At 64.8% G+C, this 16,194-nt stretch overlaps 1 protein-coding gene across 1 annotated transcript in view; it reads left to right on the top strand.

Annotated features, from left to right (window-relative positions):
- The window catches only part of MVB12B (multivesicular body subunit 12B), a 176,237-nt gene extending 162,360 nt beyond the window's left edge, over nucleotides 1-13,877 (top strand). The window contains exon 10 of the mRNA XM_062207527.1: nucleotides 11,580-13,877. Within this exon, the coding sequence (XP_062063511.1) occupies nucleotides 11,580-11,666 (87 nt within the window). The 3' untranslated portion in view covers nucleotides 11,667-13,877. The remainder of the gene's footprint in view (nucleotides 1-11,579) is intronic.
- The last annotated feature ends 2,317 nt before the right edge of the window (nucleotides 13,878-16,194 follow it).

Below are 16,194 nucleotides of genomic sequence, written 5' to 3'. Positions count from 1 at the left end.
GGAAGCCGTCTCAGCGATGTCCTGTGACATCTGTGTAGATGGAGCCGCGCTGGCGGCGGCAGGTGCGCATCTGTGGGGTCAGGAGGAGTGTGGGGCCCCCTCCCCTGCTGTCCTGCGTGGACCTGCCTGGCCGCAGGCACCACAGTCGCCTCTGCTGCCTGCTCAGCTCTGGGCTCAGGGTTTCTGTACCGTGTGAGGTTCTTGCCCCAGCTCACCCAGCAGGCCTCGTTCCGCCCTCTGCCATGGTGCAAGAAAAAGAGACACCAAGAGGTGAAGTAACTGGGCCATGACAAGACGGAGGCCCAGCCGCTGTGCTGCACGCCCTCTCCTTGTCAGAAGAGCTCTGTGTCCCTCTGGGCTGGGAGGACGATATGTTCTGACCCCAGCTGGGCCTGCAAGTGACCAGGCTGGGGCAGCAAGTGAGCGCCCCACTGTGGCCCAGAGCACGTGGCAGGAGTGCTGGGGGCCTTTATTCTCCCCACCCTGTAACACCTGCTCCTGGTACCCGGCCACATGTCTCCTTTGACCATGGCGCTCGGAGGCCAGGTGTCGCTGTCCCCCGAAGGGCCACTCATTAAGCTGAGGCCAGGTCAGCCGCTGACCAGCCTGAGCCTCAGTTTCCCCTTCTGTATGACTGCAGTGGTGACGCAGTGCCTACCTGCGGCATTTACTGGGTTTCACTGGGGCAGTCACGTAAGTGGTGCGGGCAGCTGTCTGCAGTGGTCCCGTGCGTGCTGTCACTGTGGTCACCATCAGCATCCCTGTGACCGTCCTGGCCACCGCCGGAGGGCGTGGCCAGCAGGGTCCCTCCCTGCCCTGTTGCTGGAGGCTGCGGGCCAGCGCCTTTTGACCAAACTTGGATTTCTCACGTTAGTTGGGTTTGAGAGACCGGGTTTGCCGTGACGGCAGAGGACTCTGCTCCACGCTAAGCCTCAGAGTGGCCCGAGCCCCGGGGAGGAGCTGTGCTCACAGCCCGTGGCTCTGCTCTCTGGGCCTGGAGCAGGCTGGGTGTCCCCTGGAGGGGCACGGTTTTCCTCTTGTTCCTTTCCATCTCCTACAAGCCTGGCTGCCCTTGGCAAGGGGCTGGGGGGGAGAGATCTTGGCTTCGTTCACCGTCAGCCTTTGTACTGGACACCGGTAAACCGAAGCAGAATCAGTGAGCCGAGGCAAGAGACGGCCTTCGGTGCAGGACGCAGCCGCGTGGCCACGGGCCTCTGCAGATCCGTGCGGGATTCCCGGTGGGGAGCCGGCATCCCTGGGGAGGCTGCTGTGGGCTGGGCTTCCGCTCCCTGTCCCTCGGCCACCGTGCGAGGAAGCAGCGACCCCAGTCTTAGCGGACAGACCCTGACTGGGGAGGTTGCGTGTCCTGCCAGGGTCCTTCAGCAGCGGTGTGCCACCCCCAGAGCTGGAGGGAGAGCTGAGGGTCCCCTGCGGAGCTGCCACCACCTCCGCCTGCTTGGCGTTAAAGAGAGAACGAGGGCAACGCGTCCTCCTGTCTGGCCAGAATCGGGGTGGTTCGCTTTCCTGCCAGCCAGCACCGCCTTCACACCCCCTGCCGAATTCCAACCTGAGCCCTGTGACCGTATTGCCCGCGGGGGCTGTCCCCCATGAAGGAACCCCAACCCCACCACCTCGCCCCTAGCAGGGCTGGGGGACAGGCAGGCAGCCAAGCGGAGCTGCCCGTGGTGGGCCTGAGCCGCCGTGCCCAGGAGCTGCCTGGCTCCGAGTGACAGGAGAGGGACCAGGCGTCAGCCCCCTCGTGGGTAGGAGGACACCTCCAGCCCCAGCTCCTTGTGAGGAAAGTGTGACTCTTGGCCTTGGTGGCCAAGGACACCTGAGTGCGGAGAGAGGGGACAGGCACCGGTGGCCGTGAGCCCAGAGCCGTCAACCTTGGCAGCCCAGACACCGGGTCTCAGGAGGGCGTTGGCAGACAGCAGGGCGCTGTGTGGGTTGTGGACCAGACTCGGCTCCAATCTGGACGCCTGCGGCCAAGGTTGGCCCCTGAGCAGGGCCCTGGCCCACCTCCAGCCAGAGCGCAGGCCTCTGCCCCTCCCAGAGAGCCCGCTGCTGGCCACCTTGCAGCCCACAAATGGCCACGTGGTAGGGACCCCCTGGAGCTGCGGCGTGCGTGGACTTGAGTGACACGTCGTGAAGGACTCCTCGGGAAGGTCACGTTTTCAGGTTAAAGCCAGCAGGCTGTTGTGGAGCAGTGTCACGGAGAGAGAGGAGGGGACGGGAAGGGCGGCAGCCCTCGGCACCCAGACCCGGGACGGACTGAAGCCCCCCGGAGCGCGGTCACTGCCCGGGCCGGGGGTCCTGCCCGCAGTCACCCCATGGGATGTGAGGACAGAGGTCTTCCCTAAGCTACTGAGGCACACAGGGAGCGGCCAGGGCAGCCTTTCTGTGCCCCACCCCACCCCCGCAGGAACCAGTGGGGGCGACGGAGCCTGAAGGGCAGTAGACCGGGGAGAGCCGGGGTGGGGGGGTGGTCTCTGGAAGCCAGACAGCGTCTACATCCCTTCCCTGCCGGGCAGTGAGTGAGCAAAGCCCCATTTCTCTGTCTGGTGGATTCCCCATCACAGCCAGGGTGGGGCTCCCGGCCCTGCGGTGCCACCACAGCTGTGAGACAGGCCCCGTGCAGCCCCAGTGCCCCCACGCCAGCCTCACCTCCCTCAGGGTCCTCACCAGCCCGGGGCCACAGCCGTTCACAGTGGGATGCCTTCCAGCTCCTGCAGAGCTGCTGCGTGTGGCCGGCTGCCCGGGGGCCACCCTTCACTGCAGGAGGTCCACTGTGGGTTCACCGTGGGGACCGTGGCCATGGCCGGGGAAGCACCCCTGCGCCCACCTCGCTTCCTGGTGGCGCACACAGCCTTCATTTTCCAGCAACGCGGAAGCTGGGAGACAGTGAGAGTCTAATCAGTAAAGGATGCTCTAATATTAATCACGCCCTTAAAATTGACAAGGGAGGCAGTTCATTTAACCACTTAATTGCTACAGGTTTTTATGGGCTGCTGTTTGCAGACATATTTAATGAAGAAGTTATAAATCTAAGGGAGCTTAAAATTTTAATTTTATACCTAGATATCTTCCTTGTTCTCCTGTTTGTAGTCGATCCTCAGGCGTGCAGTCACGTGGAATGTTCCTTAAATGAACATATTTGCTGACGCCTCCATTCCAGTTTTTAAAGCATTGGTTCCAGCCATTAGGCATTTTTTTCAGTTCCCAAATGACTGGAGAAATTCGTCTTGATTATAATTGCTCTTAGCCACGCATATCTAATTTGTGTCTTTTTAAGTGTTAATTAGTAAACAGTTTGAGCTGACGTCTTTATGTGTTTGTGTGTTGAAAAATGGGGCTCGTGGCTTCTGTAGCTTGGGGCCGCTTCCGCCGGCATGTACGTCACGACACGGAGGTGCACGTTTGGCAATGCAAGGTGAAGAGCATCTTCAAGTTCAGTTGTCGGGCGTGGGCTCTGCGGGCTCTCCCCAGGCCCCTCCGGGGACAGGAGGCCAGCGTGGCTTGGGGACCCACATCCTGAGGAAGAAAGGCGGGCAGGAGGGCCGTGGCTCGGTAAGGAAGTGGCAGGGTCCCAGCGCTGTTAAGCAGAGCGCGCCCAGCCCAGCACAATCGCCCATTCTTCCCTCCGTGGGCCGGCTCCATTGTGCTGGTTAGCTTCGCAGATGGGCGGAGGGAGGCTGCCGCAGCCCCGAACCTGCGGTCTCTCTGCGCCACCTGGCGGTCACGTCCTCAACTGCAGCACCTTCACCGCCCGATGCCCTCGGCTTCCCTGGTTCTTCAGGCAGGATGCTGAAAGGCTGGGGGGAGCCTGCCCACCTGCTGTCACATCAACGTTAGGCGAGTGGAAGTGGCCCCCTCCCCTCTGACCTGTCGCCCAAACACAGACCTGCTGCCACCCAGGTTCTGGAGAGCGGTCACAGCGAGTGCAGTGCAGCCTAAACGAAGACCTGTCAGCCCCCCCCCGGGGTGGGGGGAAGCGAGCGGTGAAGTGGGGGCGTGCGCGCGGCTCCCCTGCACCTTTCCAGAGCGCATGCGTAGACTAAAGGGCACTCGGGAGGACTTCTCATTTAAGTTACTTTTGTTTAAGAAACGCAGCCGGGTGGGAAACAGCTGCGGCCCTCCCTTTGCGGGCGTCGGCCCCCGGCCTGGGAACCGGTTTCGAGCGGCAGACTCGTGCCCTCACCTCTCCCACCCCCCACCCCCCACCCCCACCCCCGGCCCACGGAGCGCCTCCCCACTGTCGCCCCCAGCAGCCACCCTGCGGATCGGAGTCCATGGTTCCGGTACTCACATTTTCCCTGGAGTCTACTTGCTTCCAAAAAACAAACCTGCAGGCGTCAGAGGGGCAGGTACCAGAGGAAGCCTGTCCACGCCCCACGCCCCACACCCGGGGCCCCCAGCGCTCTGCACCCCGCACCCTGCCGGGCCTCACGTGGCAGCTCCGCGGCGGGAATCCTCCACAAATCCTCTGCACCTTGGAGTGAGTGGAGCATGTTCTCACTGGCCACGCGGCGCTGCTTCAGTGGCTCTGCTCTCTGTTGACCGACGTGTTTGGAGCCTCGTGCTCGTCTCACATCCCAAAGATACGGGACCAGTGCGTCCGTCCGTCCGTCTGGATGGCGGTGGTGAGCGAAAGTTCACACGTTCGCAGCGCCTTTGTGGGACGTGTTGGCTCCGGCTGCGTGCCACTTCTAGTATTGTAGAAGCATCCGCCCGTTTGCTCCCACGCGTAGTATGTTGAAATATTGGATGCTTTTCGGCTCCTTGACCCAACTGCAAATCATTAGAAGAACCAGAACTGGCTCAATTTTATCCTAAAGCGTTAGCCAGTTTTCTTAAAAGGAAGAGCTCTTAATACCTTCCTATGCCATCTTCGTCATGAATTCCCACATATAGGGGGTCTCCAGAGTTCCTGAGAGGGCAGCCGCCGTGGGGTCCTGATCAGGCTGCTCCCAGGGATACCACATCCCGTACAGGAGCGCCTGGCTCACGGCCGGCAACCACACTCCAGCCCAGCTTCCCGAGCACCTGTGGCCTGGGAGGCAGCAGACAAGTGCTGGGGCCCTGCCGCCCACACGGGAGCCCTGAATGGGCTCAGCCTCCCAATTGCAGCTGTTGCAGCGTCTGGGGAGCCAGGCCATAGATGCTCGCTCACACCCGCCCCCTCCACTGCTCTGTTGCAGCATCTGGGGAGTGAGCCAGGCCATAGATGCTCGCTCACACTCGCCCCCTCCACTGCTCTGTTGCTCCATCTTTCAAGTGTGTGAATTTAGGAAGAGTTCATGGAAAAATGTCAATCATGGAAAACTATGCATGGATTTCAGAGGTTTTTTTCTCCCCACTGAGATCCACTGATCTTTTTGACTCCCACTTTTCCATGAGCTTGGAGACCACAGAGGAAAGGGGTCCCGGGTGCTGCCTCCGCCGTTTGGGCTCTGTGCGTCCATTGTCCCTTTATTACCACACTGCTGGGGACCTCACAGCTTCGCGAGGAGCGGTCCCTGGCATGTCCCGATCTCACTCACGGGAGGGTTCGTCCCCGGCCTGTCCCGGTCACGCCCACGGGAGGGTTTGTCCAGCTGAACGAGGACACCGAGTTGGAGGAGGATCGCAAGCCGCCCTTCCGCGTTCGCGTGGGAACCGTGTACTGAGGCCCCAGGCCAGAGTGCGGCTGGGTGTGCGTGTCCTCATGGGTGGACATCTGCACACTGCGGCTTCGTGTGCTCGGGACCTCTCTCCCTGGGCTGTCACTCAGACGTGCAGAAGCGACTGGCGCTGGCGTGTGACCTGGGCGTCAGCTCTGCACTGGCTCTATTTCTCACGGGTTCTCGGCTGCTTGTCCTGGGCTCCCCGGCAGGCAGCTGTGTGCTCTGCAGACTGGCGCTCCTGCCTCCTCTCGTGCCCACATCCTGGCCTCCCCAGGCGCTTCTGGGTGCCTGGGCCTCCTGGTCTTAGCCGTGCTTTTAGCGGGCGTTCCTAGTTGTCCCTGGTTTGCCATCCATAGATGTCCTAGCCCCCCTTTTTCTTTGTATCACGTTAGAGTCAGCTGCCCGTCTCCATTTTCCTGCATTTATTTTTAAAGTCAAGAATGAGTTACGGCATTCCCTGGCTCGTAGGCCTCTGCCGGCGCCACCTGTGTCTCGGCGGCACCCAAAGGCCATGGGCTGTACCCACGGGTGCCTCTGGGGTTTTGTCCGCCATGTTTCTCCTGAGCCGCAGCTGCCACCCGGGGCATTCCCACAAGGCCAGGGCGTCACTGTGTGAATGAGAACCGCCGAGCGCCGCGCACTTACTGCCTGACCTGGGCCAGCAAGTCGCGCACCTGCTGGAGCTCGGGGGAAGTCAAGGTGACCGTTGGATCTTCAGCAGATCCTTCGTAGGGGGGGTTCTTCTTACAGTTCTTGGAACGTCTACTGCTCAGGCCTTAAGCAGAATAAAGTCGCACAGCCACAAATGGCCCCCGGGAGCTGGCCTGGCCGTGGGCAGGGCCTTCCCAGCTGTCCCTGTGTGCGCTCCACATCCTGGGATCGGCGTGGGAACCAGCTGGGCTTCCCGTGTTCCCTGCCGGGGAGCCCGACGAGGGGGTCCAGATGACCACGCTGCAGGGGAGCTCTGTGAGCACGGCCCTGCCGAGCTGCTGGGGATGCCTGCCGGGAGGGCGCGGCTGCAGGGAGACACACGCACTCCATTTGCCCTGTCTGTGTATCTTTCATCCTCCCGGGTCACTCACACGTGACATGCAAGCGCAGTGATGAATGGCAGGCGGCCCCCGCCCGGCTGGGCCGTGCACAGGGACTGGTGGGGACACGGGGGAGCGCAGGCCTCTCAGGGGACACAGCTGCGCCGGACCCCATGCAGCTGAGCTCAGTGCAGGCCCGCGCCCAGCTGTCAGCGTCTGTGACTTTCCAAGCCCACCGGCCAGCTCCTTGGACGTGCAGCTTCTACACGGAGAGGCGCGCACACACAGTCATAGCTAGACTCGGATGGCGTGCTGCCGTGGACAAGCACTGGGCGTGGCACCTGCCACCACGAGTTCCTGTGCTGAGGGACACGGCCATCACCCAGAGGGCCCGGGGCTCGCCCCACACGGGACTGAAAGCCAGAAGGGCCTTGCACCTGTTCAACAACTGAGCCCCTAAAATAGCTTCTCTTTCCTTTGCATCAAACCGTGCACCCAGCCAGTCACCGCCCCCTGCCCCTCCCTCTGCATCCCCCCAGCCCTCACCCGTCATCCACCACTCATCCACCTGCCCACCTGAGCGTCACGGAGGCATCGTCTCCTCCGGGCTTTGCGTAGGCAGGTCCAGGAAGGTGATGTGGATCCACGGGTGGGGAGCTTCCCAGCACAGCGCCGCCGCGTCCGGGCCCTAATGGACAAGGAGCGCTGCACCACTCCAGGGAGGAAGCGCACCGCAGGCAGAGGGACACGGCCGCAGGCAGACGGGCACGGCCCGGTGGTGCGCCCGGTGCTGGGGGGGAGAGGCAGGCACAAGCCGACACCGAGGCTCTGCAGAAGCCGCTCAGCCTCACTCCATGGCGGGGAGGGGCCCTGGGTGGTGGGCGCAAGGTGCTGTGGCCGCGGACGGACCCTCCTAACCCTGAGCCCAGGGAGGCAGGGGACACAGTCCCCGACATGGGCGGGGTGTTGACAGGAGTGACAGGCAAGGCAGTGGAAGCCGAGCCTGCTCAGCCTGCCCCTCTGCAGGGTCCCTCTGGGCCCCAGCGGCTCTTGGCCATGAGTGGGGAGAGGGCTACGGCGGGGAGAAGACTCTAGAACAGGGAGGCGCAGGTTTGGCCCGCAGTCTCTACAGGACCATGATACCTACCGTTTGGCCCGGCTCTGCCAAGGCAGCCGCAGGCGGGACTCGACGTCCAGTGAATCCATAGCAGGCCAGTGTTTAAGCAGATAGTGCGGTGCAGCCCGCCAGCGTTGAAGCGAACGCCCGCGTGGCCCTCGGCAGAGCAAGCATTCCCGGCCCGCTGCAGCGCCACGCGGAGGCTGCTGCCGCCGGGCGATTGGGCTGCAGCTCGGCTCTGGGCCTAGGGCCTGCTGGCCCGGCAGTGGGAGGGGACCAGCAGCTCCTGGCACTCCTGTCACCCGAATGACCACGGGGTCGAGAGCTGGAGCTCCTGAGCCTGAGGAGGGCATGGGAGGTTTTCTGCCCGGCGCCAGCGTGGGGCTTGGAGAGGGCAGTCCTCCCCACGGACCCCAGCACCTGCGGCCTGGTGTGGCCAGGCAGGCGGCCGCGCTCGGGGGATGCGGCCTCTCTGCCCCCGTGGACCGCAGCACCCGCGGCAGCACCACTCCTCAGGAACGCGGCCCCACAGGAAGGCGCACCCTGCACGTCCCTGCATCCGTCTCGGGGTCCCTAGACCACCCTGCGGTCAGGTGCCCACACTGCTGGGCCAGGGAGCCCAGCGAAGGCCCAGGAATCAGACCCGCACACGGTGGGGACGAGGGGCCTAGTCCCAGAGACGGGTGGGAAAGAGCCCCATAGCGGGAGAGCCCAGAGGGCTTGAGAGGGAGCCGAGGCCTTCAGACTGTAAGCAGCCGAGAGCCAGGGTGTGGGCCAAGGGTGGAGAATCGGGCAGGCCCAGGGGCAGCTGGGCGGGGGGGAGTGGGGGGGGCAGCACTGCACAGAGCCCCAGCCGCCTCCCTGTGCACTGGGACCTCTGGGACTGCCCAAGCCTACCCCTTGCTGTCCACCCACCCCTAAACCAGTCTTCTTAATCAGCCTGAGCCTCAGCCCTCCAGCCCCCTCCACCTGTGCTCACCTGCCAGGCCAGCTCCCGGCCTCGCTGTGGTCAGCAGCAGTGCCCCCTGCCTTTGCCCGTTGGCTTGCGTCTGTCGGTGCGGCCCCCGTGTCCAGGTCACAGCCCTGTGGGAGAGAGAAGTGGGTGCAGACGCCTGCTGGGCATGGATTTCCCAGGCAGCCCTGGGGCTGGGCGGGCACTGCCTCAACTCAGGCCGTAGCCTTGGGGGGCAGGTCCCCACCAGGGCCTCAGGCGTGTCTGCAAGCACGGGTGCGGGATAGCCTTTCCCACCTGGAGCCTTACGGATCGTTACTCAAACTAGACTGGGTGTGTGTGTGTGTGTATGGGAGGGCTGGGGGACATGTGACATACACGATACACACACGTATGTATGCATACATTTTAGAACACATGTTTTCAGACTGGTTCCCTACCTAAGCAGTAGCCACCTGGGTGCCTCATAAAACTGTTGACGCCTTCCCCCAGGTGAGCCAGAGCCATCCCCACCCGACCTAGGCGGGCGAGGCATCCCCTGGTTGAAACCCTGGGTTCTGACCCTTGGACTCCTTCCTGGGGCAGGTCCCAGCCCTGGGCAGCCACACAGCTGCCATGCGGCCTTTGACCACCAGATGGCGCCCGGCCCAGCACCGCCCAGCTGGCTCTGTGCACCAAATGCTTTTTAATTGAAAATTTTTTTAATTCAAAAAGGATTTGCTGTTTGTCCTCGAGTGCAGGTTTTCCTTATGCAGGAGACTAATGTCTTGAGTAAACAGATCCGGGCCCAAATCCACCTTCAAAGGTATTGCTGTTTGCCCGAGGGAAGGAGAGGGCTCCAGAAGCTGCCCATCTCCTGGGCAAACACTGCGGGGACCCGGCCCGGGGCAGGCCGGCGGCTGGGGGCAGGCGGGCCGCAGCCTACGGGGATTAGGTCGAAGGACATGTGTGGAAATTGCATTTGGGGAATTGGTGAAAACAAGGCGGGGCAGCACTCCACTACAGCCAGCAAGGGGGTGTGTGCTCCCCCACCCCACCACGCACCCCTGCCTGGCTAGCCTGGGCCCTGCCCCAGGCCTCCTGCCCGCACCAGGTCTGCACAGCCAGCCTGGGCCCAGGCCTGAGCGCCTGCGCGCTGCACCCACGCCAGGGGCAGACTGCTGGAGCCCGGACCAGCTTTCCCCCTCCCTCGCCGCCTTGGAGGGCCTGTTCAGGGGCACGGCCAGCCCCTCACTCTGACCTTGCTTGCCGTCCATATCCACTCCCAGGGCCAGTGATCCGGACATGGAATCTGGGCTGACGCAGCCTCGGGTCACCTCGGAGTAGCTGCAGATGCACTCAGAGGTGACACGCTGCTGCACCTGTCGCCCGGGTACCCCAGGAAAGGTCCACCCACACCTCTGCCCCTCTGGAAGCTGGGCCTCCCTCGTCCCCCTCTTCCAGGGCACAGCCCTGTTTTCTGGTCTTCAGACCTCGTATGCATTTCCCAAAACACCCCCCACCGTGCCCCATGCCCCTCCATGGTCCTGCCCCAGCCAGTGGCTCCCCAGACACCGGCCCCTTGGACACCTCAGCCTCTTGGTCTCTCCTCACCTCTTCCTCCTGCAGTGACCCTCTGGGCTGATGACTTCATTGTCCTCGCCACTGTCCCAGTGGAAAGGGCTGCCCCAGGCTTCCACTCTAAGCCCCACTGACCCCTCGGCTCCTCTGCCCCCACCCCTCGAAGTGGCATCTTGCTGGACCGGTACCAGGTGTGGCCCTGCAACTCCCTTGCTGCGCTGGGAACCGGCCTTGAAGCCAGGGGGCGGTGCCGGCCCACTGCCTGCTGTGCATGTACCCGAGTGGCCACCAGGTGGCAGTATTGTCCCAGCCTTTGCCTGAAGCCTCCCGTTCTGGGACCTGTCTGTGGGCCCCTGGTCATTTGAGTGCGGGAACACGGGGGAACCGGGCTGCTCTGAGGGGCTGTGTAGGCCCCAGATGTCCCGAGAGTGGTTGTTCCAGGCCTGGCCCTGAATGACTGCCTTGTTCCACCCTCCCAGACCCTGGCCGTGTCCCATCAACAGTGCTCCTCCTGGCCCCTGCTCCGGGAGCCGCAAGCTCAGGGCCTTGCGTGGGACAGGGCCCGCCCTCTCCCCACTTTCAGAGGAAAACACTGAAAAGGCGACCTGCCTTCACCCTCGGAGGCCTCCTCGGTCCCACTCCGCCCCGCGAGCCCCGAGGGTCTAACCTGCTCTCTAACCACCACAGCCACTTCTGGCCGGGTGGCGTGCCTCCCCTGGTGTCCCCTGTACCAGGTCTGGGTCTCAGTCAGAACCAGCACCTGCCGACCCTCACTCACGCCTGCGACAGGGCTCCCAGCTCCAGGCACCTGCGCAGGGTCTTCAGCAGGGTTCTGGACACCGAGGTAGGCGGGGGGCTGTGCAGAGTGGCTGGGGAGACACCGTCCCTGGGTCCTGGTGTCATCACGGTCCGGTGGCTGGAGGCCAGGACCTGCCCGACCAGCCATGCACAGCCCCTCTCGTGGTAGGAGGCCGAGGAATGCCCTGTGAGGCTGCGGGGGGCTGGCGTGCAGAGGCTCAGCCATGCGGGTTTGCCCTCAACATCCAGGCTTCAGGGGCCATCGGTGCTGGGGTCTCCCTGTCGGGGCAGGCAGGGACCGTGCACAGTGCCCATGGTGAGCCTGGCTCATTGCCATGTGCCCATACTCACGCCAGCGGGCAGCCTCCAGCCTGGCTGCTCGGGGGGGGGGGGGGGGGGTCCGAGCGGGCGGTGTCTCGTGTCCCACGGGCTGACTGTCCCCTCTCTTCCCGCAGTACGAGTACAGCTTCCGCACGGAGCAGAGCGCCGCGGCCCGGCTGCCGCCCAGCCCTACCAGGTGTCAGCAGGTGCCGCAGTCCTGAGCCCGGGCCGCCCACGGAGAGCAGACACCTCCTGCCACACTACTGACCCTGTCCCTCCCACCCTGCCCGAGCCGGGAGACTGGGCGGCCTGCCTGACGGGACACCCCAGCCTCCTGGGACCTCACTCACAATCGCGACTAACCCGTGTGTACTGTAGCGACTGGCGCGGCCGACAGGCCTCGGCGACCCTCAGCTGTTCGCCAAGAAGCCTTTCCTGCGTGGGCACCTGACGGCCCCGGGCTCCCCCTCTCCTGACGGTCACCCGCCACAGGGGTCCCACAAGGCCGCTCCCCTCCTGGAGGACCTGGGGTCTGGCTTGGTGGGGCTGCTGTGGCACAAGCCCCTCTTGTCTGGGTCAGGTGCCTGGACATTTCCCATAGCCTGGGGCCTCGTTTGACCTCCCCCGGGCTTGTCACGCACGGCACCCCCTGGATGCCTGGAGCCCCGACATTTCCCACAGCCTGGGGCCTCATTTGACCTCCCCCGGGCTCATCATGCACGGCACCCCCTGGATGCCTGGCTCCAGGGAGAAGGCCGAGGGATGGGGCCTGCTCGCCAGAGGGCTTGGCTGTGTGTCACCTGTGTGCCAACGACAGTTCCACTGGGCTCAGTGCCGACAGGTGGGTCCCCCAGACGGCCACGCCCGAGATGGTGCCAGCCCTGGAGGACACAAGCAACCCGACTTCCGGGCTCCTGCTTACCCAGATCACTGGCGGGTCCAGGACCACAGCTCCTCGTCTGTCCGCTGGAGGTGCCAAATTCACTCACGCCTGTCTGCTACAAGGGCCTCACCTGTGGACTGCCGGTGCCGCCGCGCCTGCCCTAGTGCCATCTGTGGGGGTGGCCCACGAGTGGCTGGGTGGCCGAGGCGTTAAAGGGACAGGAGTAAGAGCTGGCCCAGAGTCGCCCGTGAGGTGGGCAGGGCCGAGAAATACCTCACCCACCTGCACCAGCCCCTCAGGCTGCCCGGGGCCCCTGTGTGTAGCGCAGCAGCTGCCTGGCCCGCCCACCCGACCCCGCAGTCAGGCCATCGGGCGGGCCTGGTCCCCGGCACAGAGCCTTCCGGGAGGGTGGGCTCCGCGGAAGCCGGGGTGCTCCAGACCCGCAGAGGGGCTGCCCGCAGCCTCCCGCTGTGCGCCTCTGGCCGGTAACACCTGATGGCGTCTCCTGCCGCGACCCAGGCGGCGGCACTTGGGAAGCCCTGAGGGGCCCTAGAAGGTTAGGAGGCAACCGCGTAGAACCCCTTGCCCCAGAGCCAGAAGGGTGGAGGGAGGACGCGGCCCCCGGCATGGCCACCAGCGAGGCAGGCGCCCCCATAGCATCTCATGTAACATTGACTGTGAACGTCCCGGCACGCGTGCTACAGCTTACGTCACTCCCGCCCCTCCGTGTCCTGAGTGTGGGAGAGGAGGAGCAGGCATGTGGGTGACCGCGGAGGTGCGTGTGCGGCTTGGGCCGCAGTGCAGGTGTGGCTCCTGCGTGGGAGCCGAGCGACCCTTGTGTCTGGGGGAGGGGGTGCGTCCTGTGGCCGCTGTGGGAAGGGAAGGCCTAGGATCCTGTTAGAAACAGGAAGGGCCATGGCCTCGTCCCGGGGCGCAGCGGGTCCCACGGCCACCCGGGACACAGGGCCAGGCGACACCCAAGGTGCTGAGAGCAGGGTGCTGGCCCAAGTGTGTGCTGAGGCCTCTGGCCCCTCCCCACGCCCGAGAACTGACGCCAGCCACAGGGCCCCGGTCCCAGGGCAGCAGTGGACCGGGTCTGCTCACTTGGCGGCCGTGGTGCCAGGCCCGCAAAGCACACGTCCCCTGCCCGGCCCCTGACACCGAGAAGCCCAGAGCGGGCGTTCCTCACTCCGTGACAACGGAGGAAGCCGAGCCCCGGCTGGTAGGCGGCGGGCACTGGACCTGGCCCCGCGCCCATGGCGCCAGCCGCCCAGCACAAGCACACATCCGGGCTGACCTCTTGGTCTTGGTCCTGTCACGGAACTTCCCGGCCCCGCCCCAGCCCACGGCCAAGGCCAAGGGCGAGGGGGCCCCCACGCCGGCACCTCAGGTCAGCCCGCCGCCCTCGCCTCCTGCTGTGGCCCAGGGCAGCTGCGGCCAACACCACCACACCAGCCGTGCGGGCCGCTGGGTGCGGGCGAGGTGGCGGGAGCTCACTGTGAGACCGTCTGCGTCCTTCCTAGAATTTGTTAAATAAACGTTTGTTCTAACCTCCCCCTTCTCTTCTCTGTTGCATCTGAGGTCACAGAGGCCAGTGTCCCTCAGGAGGCCCCAGGGCCGCCGTCCGGCCTTCTAGAAGGAGCTGCGACCTCACTAGCATCCGGAGGCGTGGGCCACCCCCCAGGGATGCGCCTAGGAGAGGGTCCCGGCGGCCATGAGGAATGCGCCGGGCCCTTTCATGTCCGCCCGCCAAGTCCTGTCTGGCCGCTGGGGCAACCGGGACGCGGCCGCGGCTCCCGGGCTCCGAGGCCTGTCCCGGCAGCTCACCTGTGGAGCCGCGGGGCCCGGGCAGGGCTGGGCCCCGGCGGGAGCCAGCAGGTCGGGTTTCACTATCAAAGCTGCTGTCTGCTCGTCCCTGACCCTTGCATCTCGGGGCAGACACGGCCGTCTGGCTGTCACTGCCCGCAGCTCCCTTCACGCCAGATGGGCGGGACAGCCAGGCTCAGCACTCGGGTCCCCCAGCAGCGCCCCCCACCCAGCCCTGCCTCCTCCACACCCGAGGCCCCACTCTCAGAACTGTCAGGTCTCTTCCCGGACAGGAAACAGCCCAGAGTTCCTAAGAAACCTGCAAAGCCACGCATGCCCGGCAAAGAGCTGGGTTCAAATGCTGACCGCCGCTCCAGGCACCAGCTCTCAGCCAGGACGAGAGCTTCCTCGTGGGGCGGAGCTTGGCGCGTGGTGCGGACCGAGGGACATGCCGGGCTCCCCGTGGCTGTCCACACAGGGCAACAAGTGCCCCCCGCGTGCGGCTCCAGACGCCAGGGAAGAACTGTGACAGCCTTGGACGTGGAGAGCCAGCGCCATGACCCGAGAGGCCAGACGCAGGACACTGGCCTGCTTGGGAAGGGGACAGACGGCGCCCGGGGCCCAGAGGTGGCACCTTCCACATGGGCCTTGGGGCTACAAGGCACTGAAACCCACGGGCCAAGGGAGGAATCCCCCCTGCGTCGCTCCGTCACCCAGGACAGGCCCTGAGCCCAGCACCGGGACCAGCAGTGACGTCCTGACATCATGACCCTCATGGAGCCCATGCTCTCATCCGTCCGACCCCACCCACACGCACCAACTGCGTCCCCTGCTTCTCCAGCTGCTAACTCCCAGCCAAATGTGGGTTCACCCCTAAAACGTTGGGGCTCCCTCGGCTGCCAGGCCCCAACATGCCGCCCAGCCCGGGTCTCCAGCCATGCTCAGCCCTGTGGGCCCGGTGCCCTGAGCCCTGGCCGCCTCGGTCCAGCAGCCGCCTGGGGGGTCTCCTCTCGGACAGCCTGTGAGCGCCTGGACCTGAGTGCGCCCAGAGCTGCTTCCCACTCCCCCCCACGGTGAGTGGTGCCATCTCTTCCCGGAGTCACCTGTGCCCCCACCCCCACCCCGCTCAGAGCCATCAGTGACCTGGCCAGCAGCCGCCCGGTTCTCCTATCTGTGCTGTGGCCACTGCCCCTACTTCTTCTCTGAGCCCTTCACCCCCTGCCTCCCCTGTCTGCCTCTCATCCATCATCCACGCGGCCAGACCCAGCTAACAGGACCCCCACCCACCGAGGCCCCTGCTGCATGGCCCCGGTCTCCCCGGGCCCTCCATTGTCAGATGCCTCCTGACCTTGGCCTAGCTATTCCCCTCGCCGGGATGCGTTTGCCCCTGCTGCTGTCTGACCAAGTCCTGTTCCCTCGAGACCCTGCTCCTGCGTCTGCTCCATGCTGACCACCACGCCGGGCACAGGGCACCACGCATCACTGCCCCACAGTCACCTGACCCCGCCCGCAAGAGGGGGCCTGGCTCGCCTCCTGTGCTCCGCCCCTCCCTGGGAAAGTAGCAGCACCAGCAGTGCCCACTGAATGGGCTCCCTGGGTGGGTGGATGAACTGGACTCAACCGTGAGGAGCCCAGAAGGGAGGACAGCGCAGGTGGTGCAAGACCGTGGTGCCCAGCGGCACACCTCCCCGTACCTGTCCTTGGGGCGGGGGCCACAGGGCTCAGAGACCAGGGGCGGATTCCCCCCCCCCAAGGACGTGGTGCCCACTGCAGGGCCCAGCTCTGGCTGGCACCTGTCCGTGGTGGTGCTGGAAGGCATGGGGTTGCCAGTCTCTCCCTGGAACCCAGCCCTGGGGGAGGCCAGAGAAAGAGGTGGTGGCTGGGGCAGGAGCTGGGGTACAGTGGGCTAAGCATCTGTCTGCGATGCCAGCATCCTGTGTGGGCAGGGGTTCGAGTCCCAGCTGCTCTTCTTCTGATCCAGCTCTCTGCTGTGGCCTGGGAAAGCAGTGGAAGATGGCCCAAGTGCTCGGGCTTCTGCATCCACATAGGAGACCTGGTAG

The sequence above is a fragment of the Lepus europaeus genome, chromosome 12 (assembly GCF_033115175.1).
Source record: "Lepus europaeus isolate LE1 chromosome 12, mLepTim1.pri, whole genome shotgun sequence".
NCBI lineage: Eukaryota > Metazoa > Chordata > Mammalia > Lagomorpha > Leporidae > Lepus > Lepus europaeus.
Note: the sequence above shows the minus strand (reverse complement) of the source record. Positions and strands in the feature narration are given on the sequence as shown.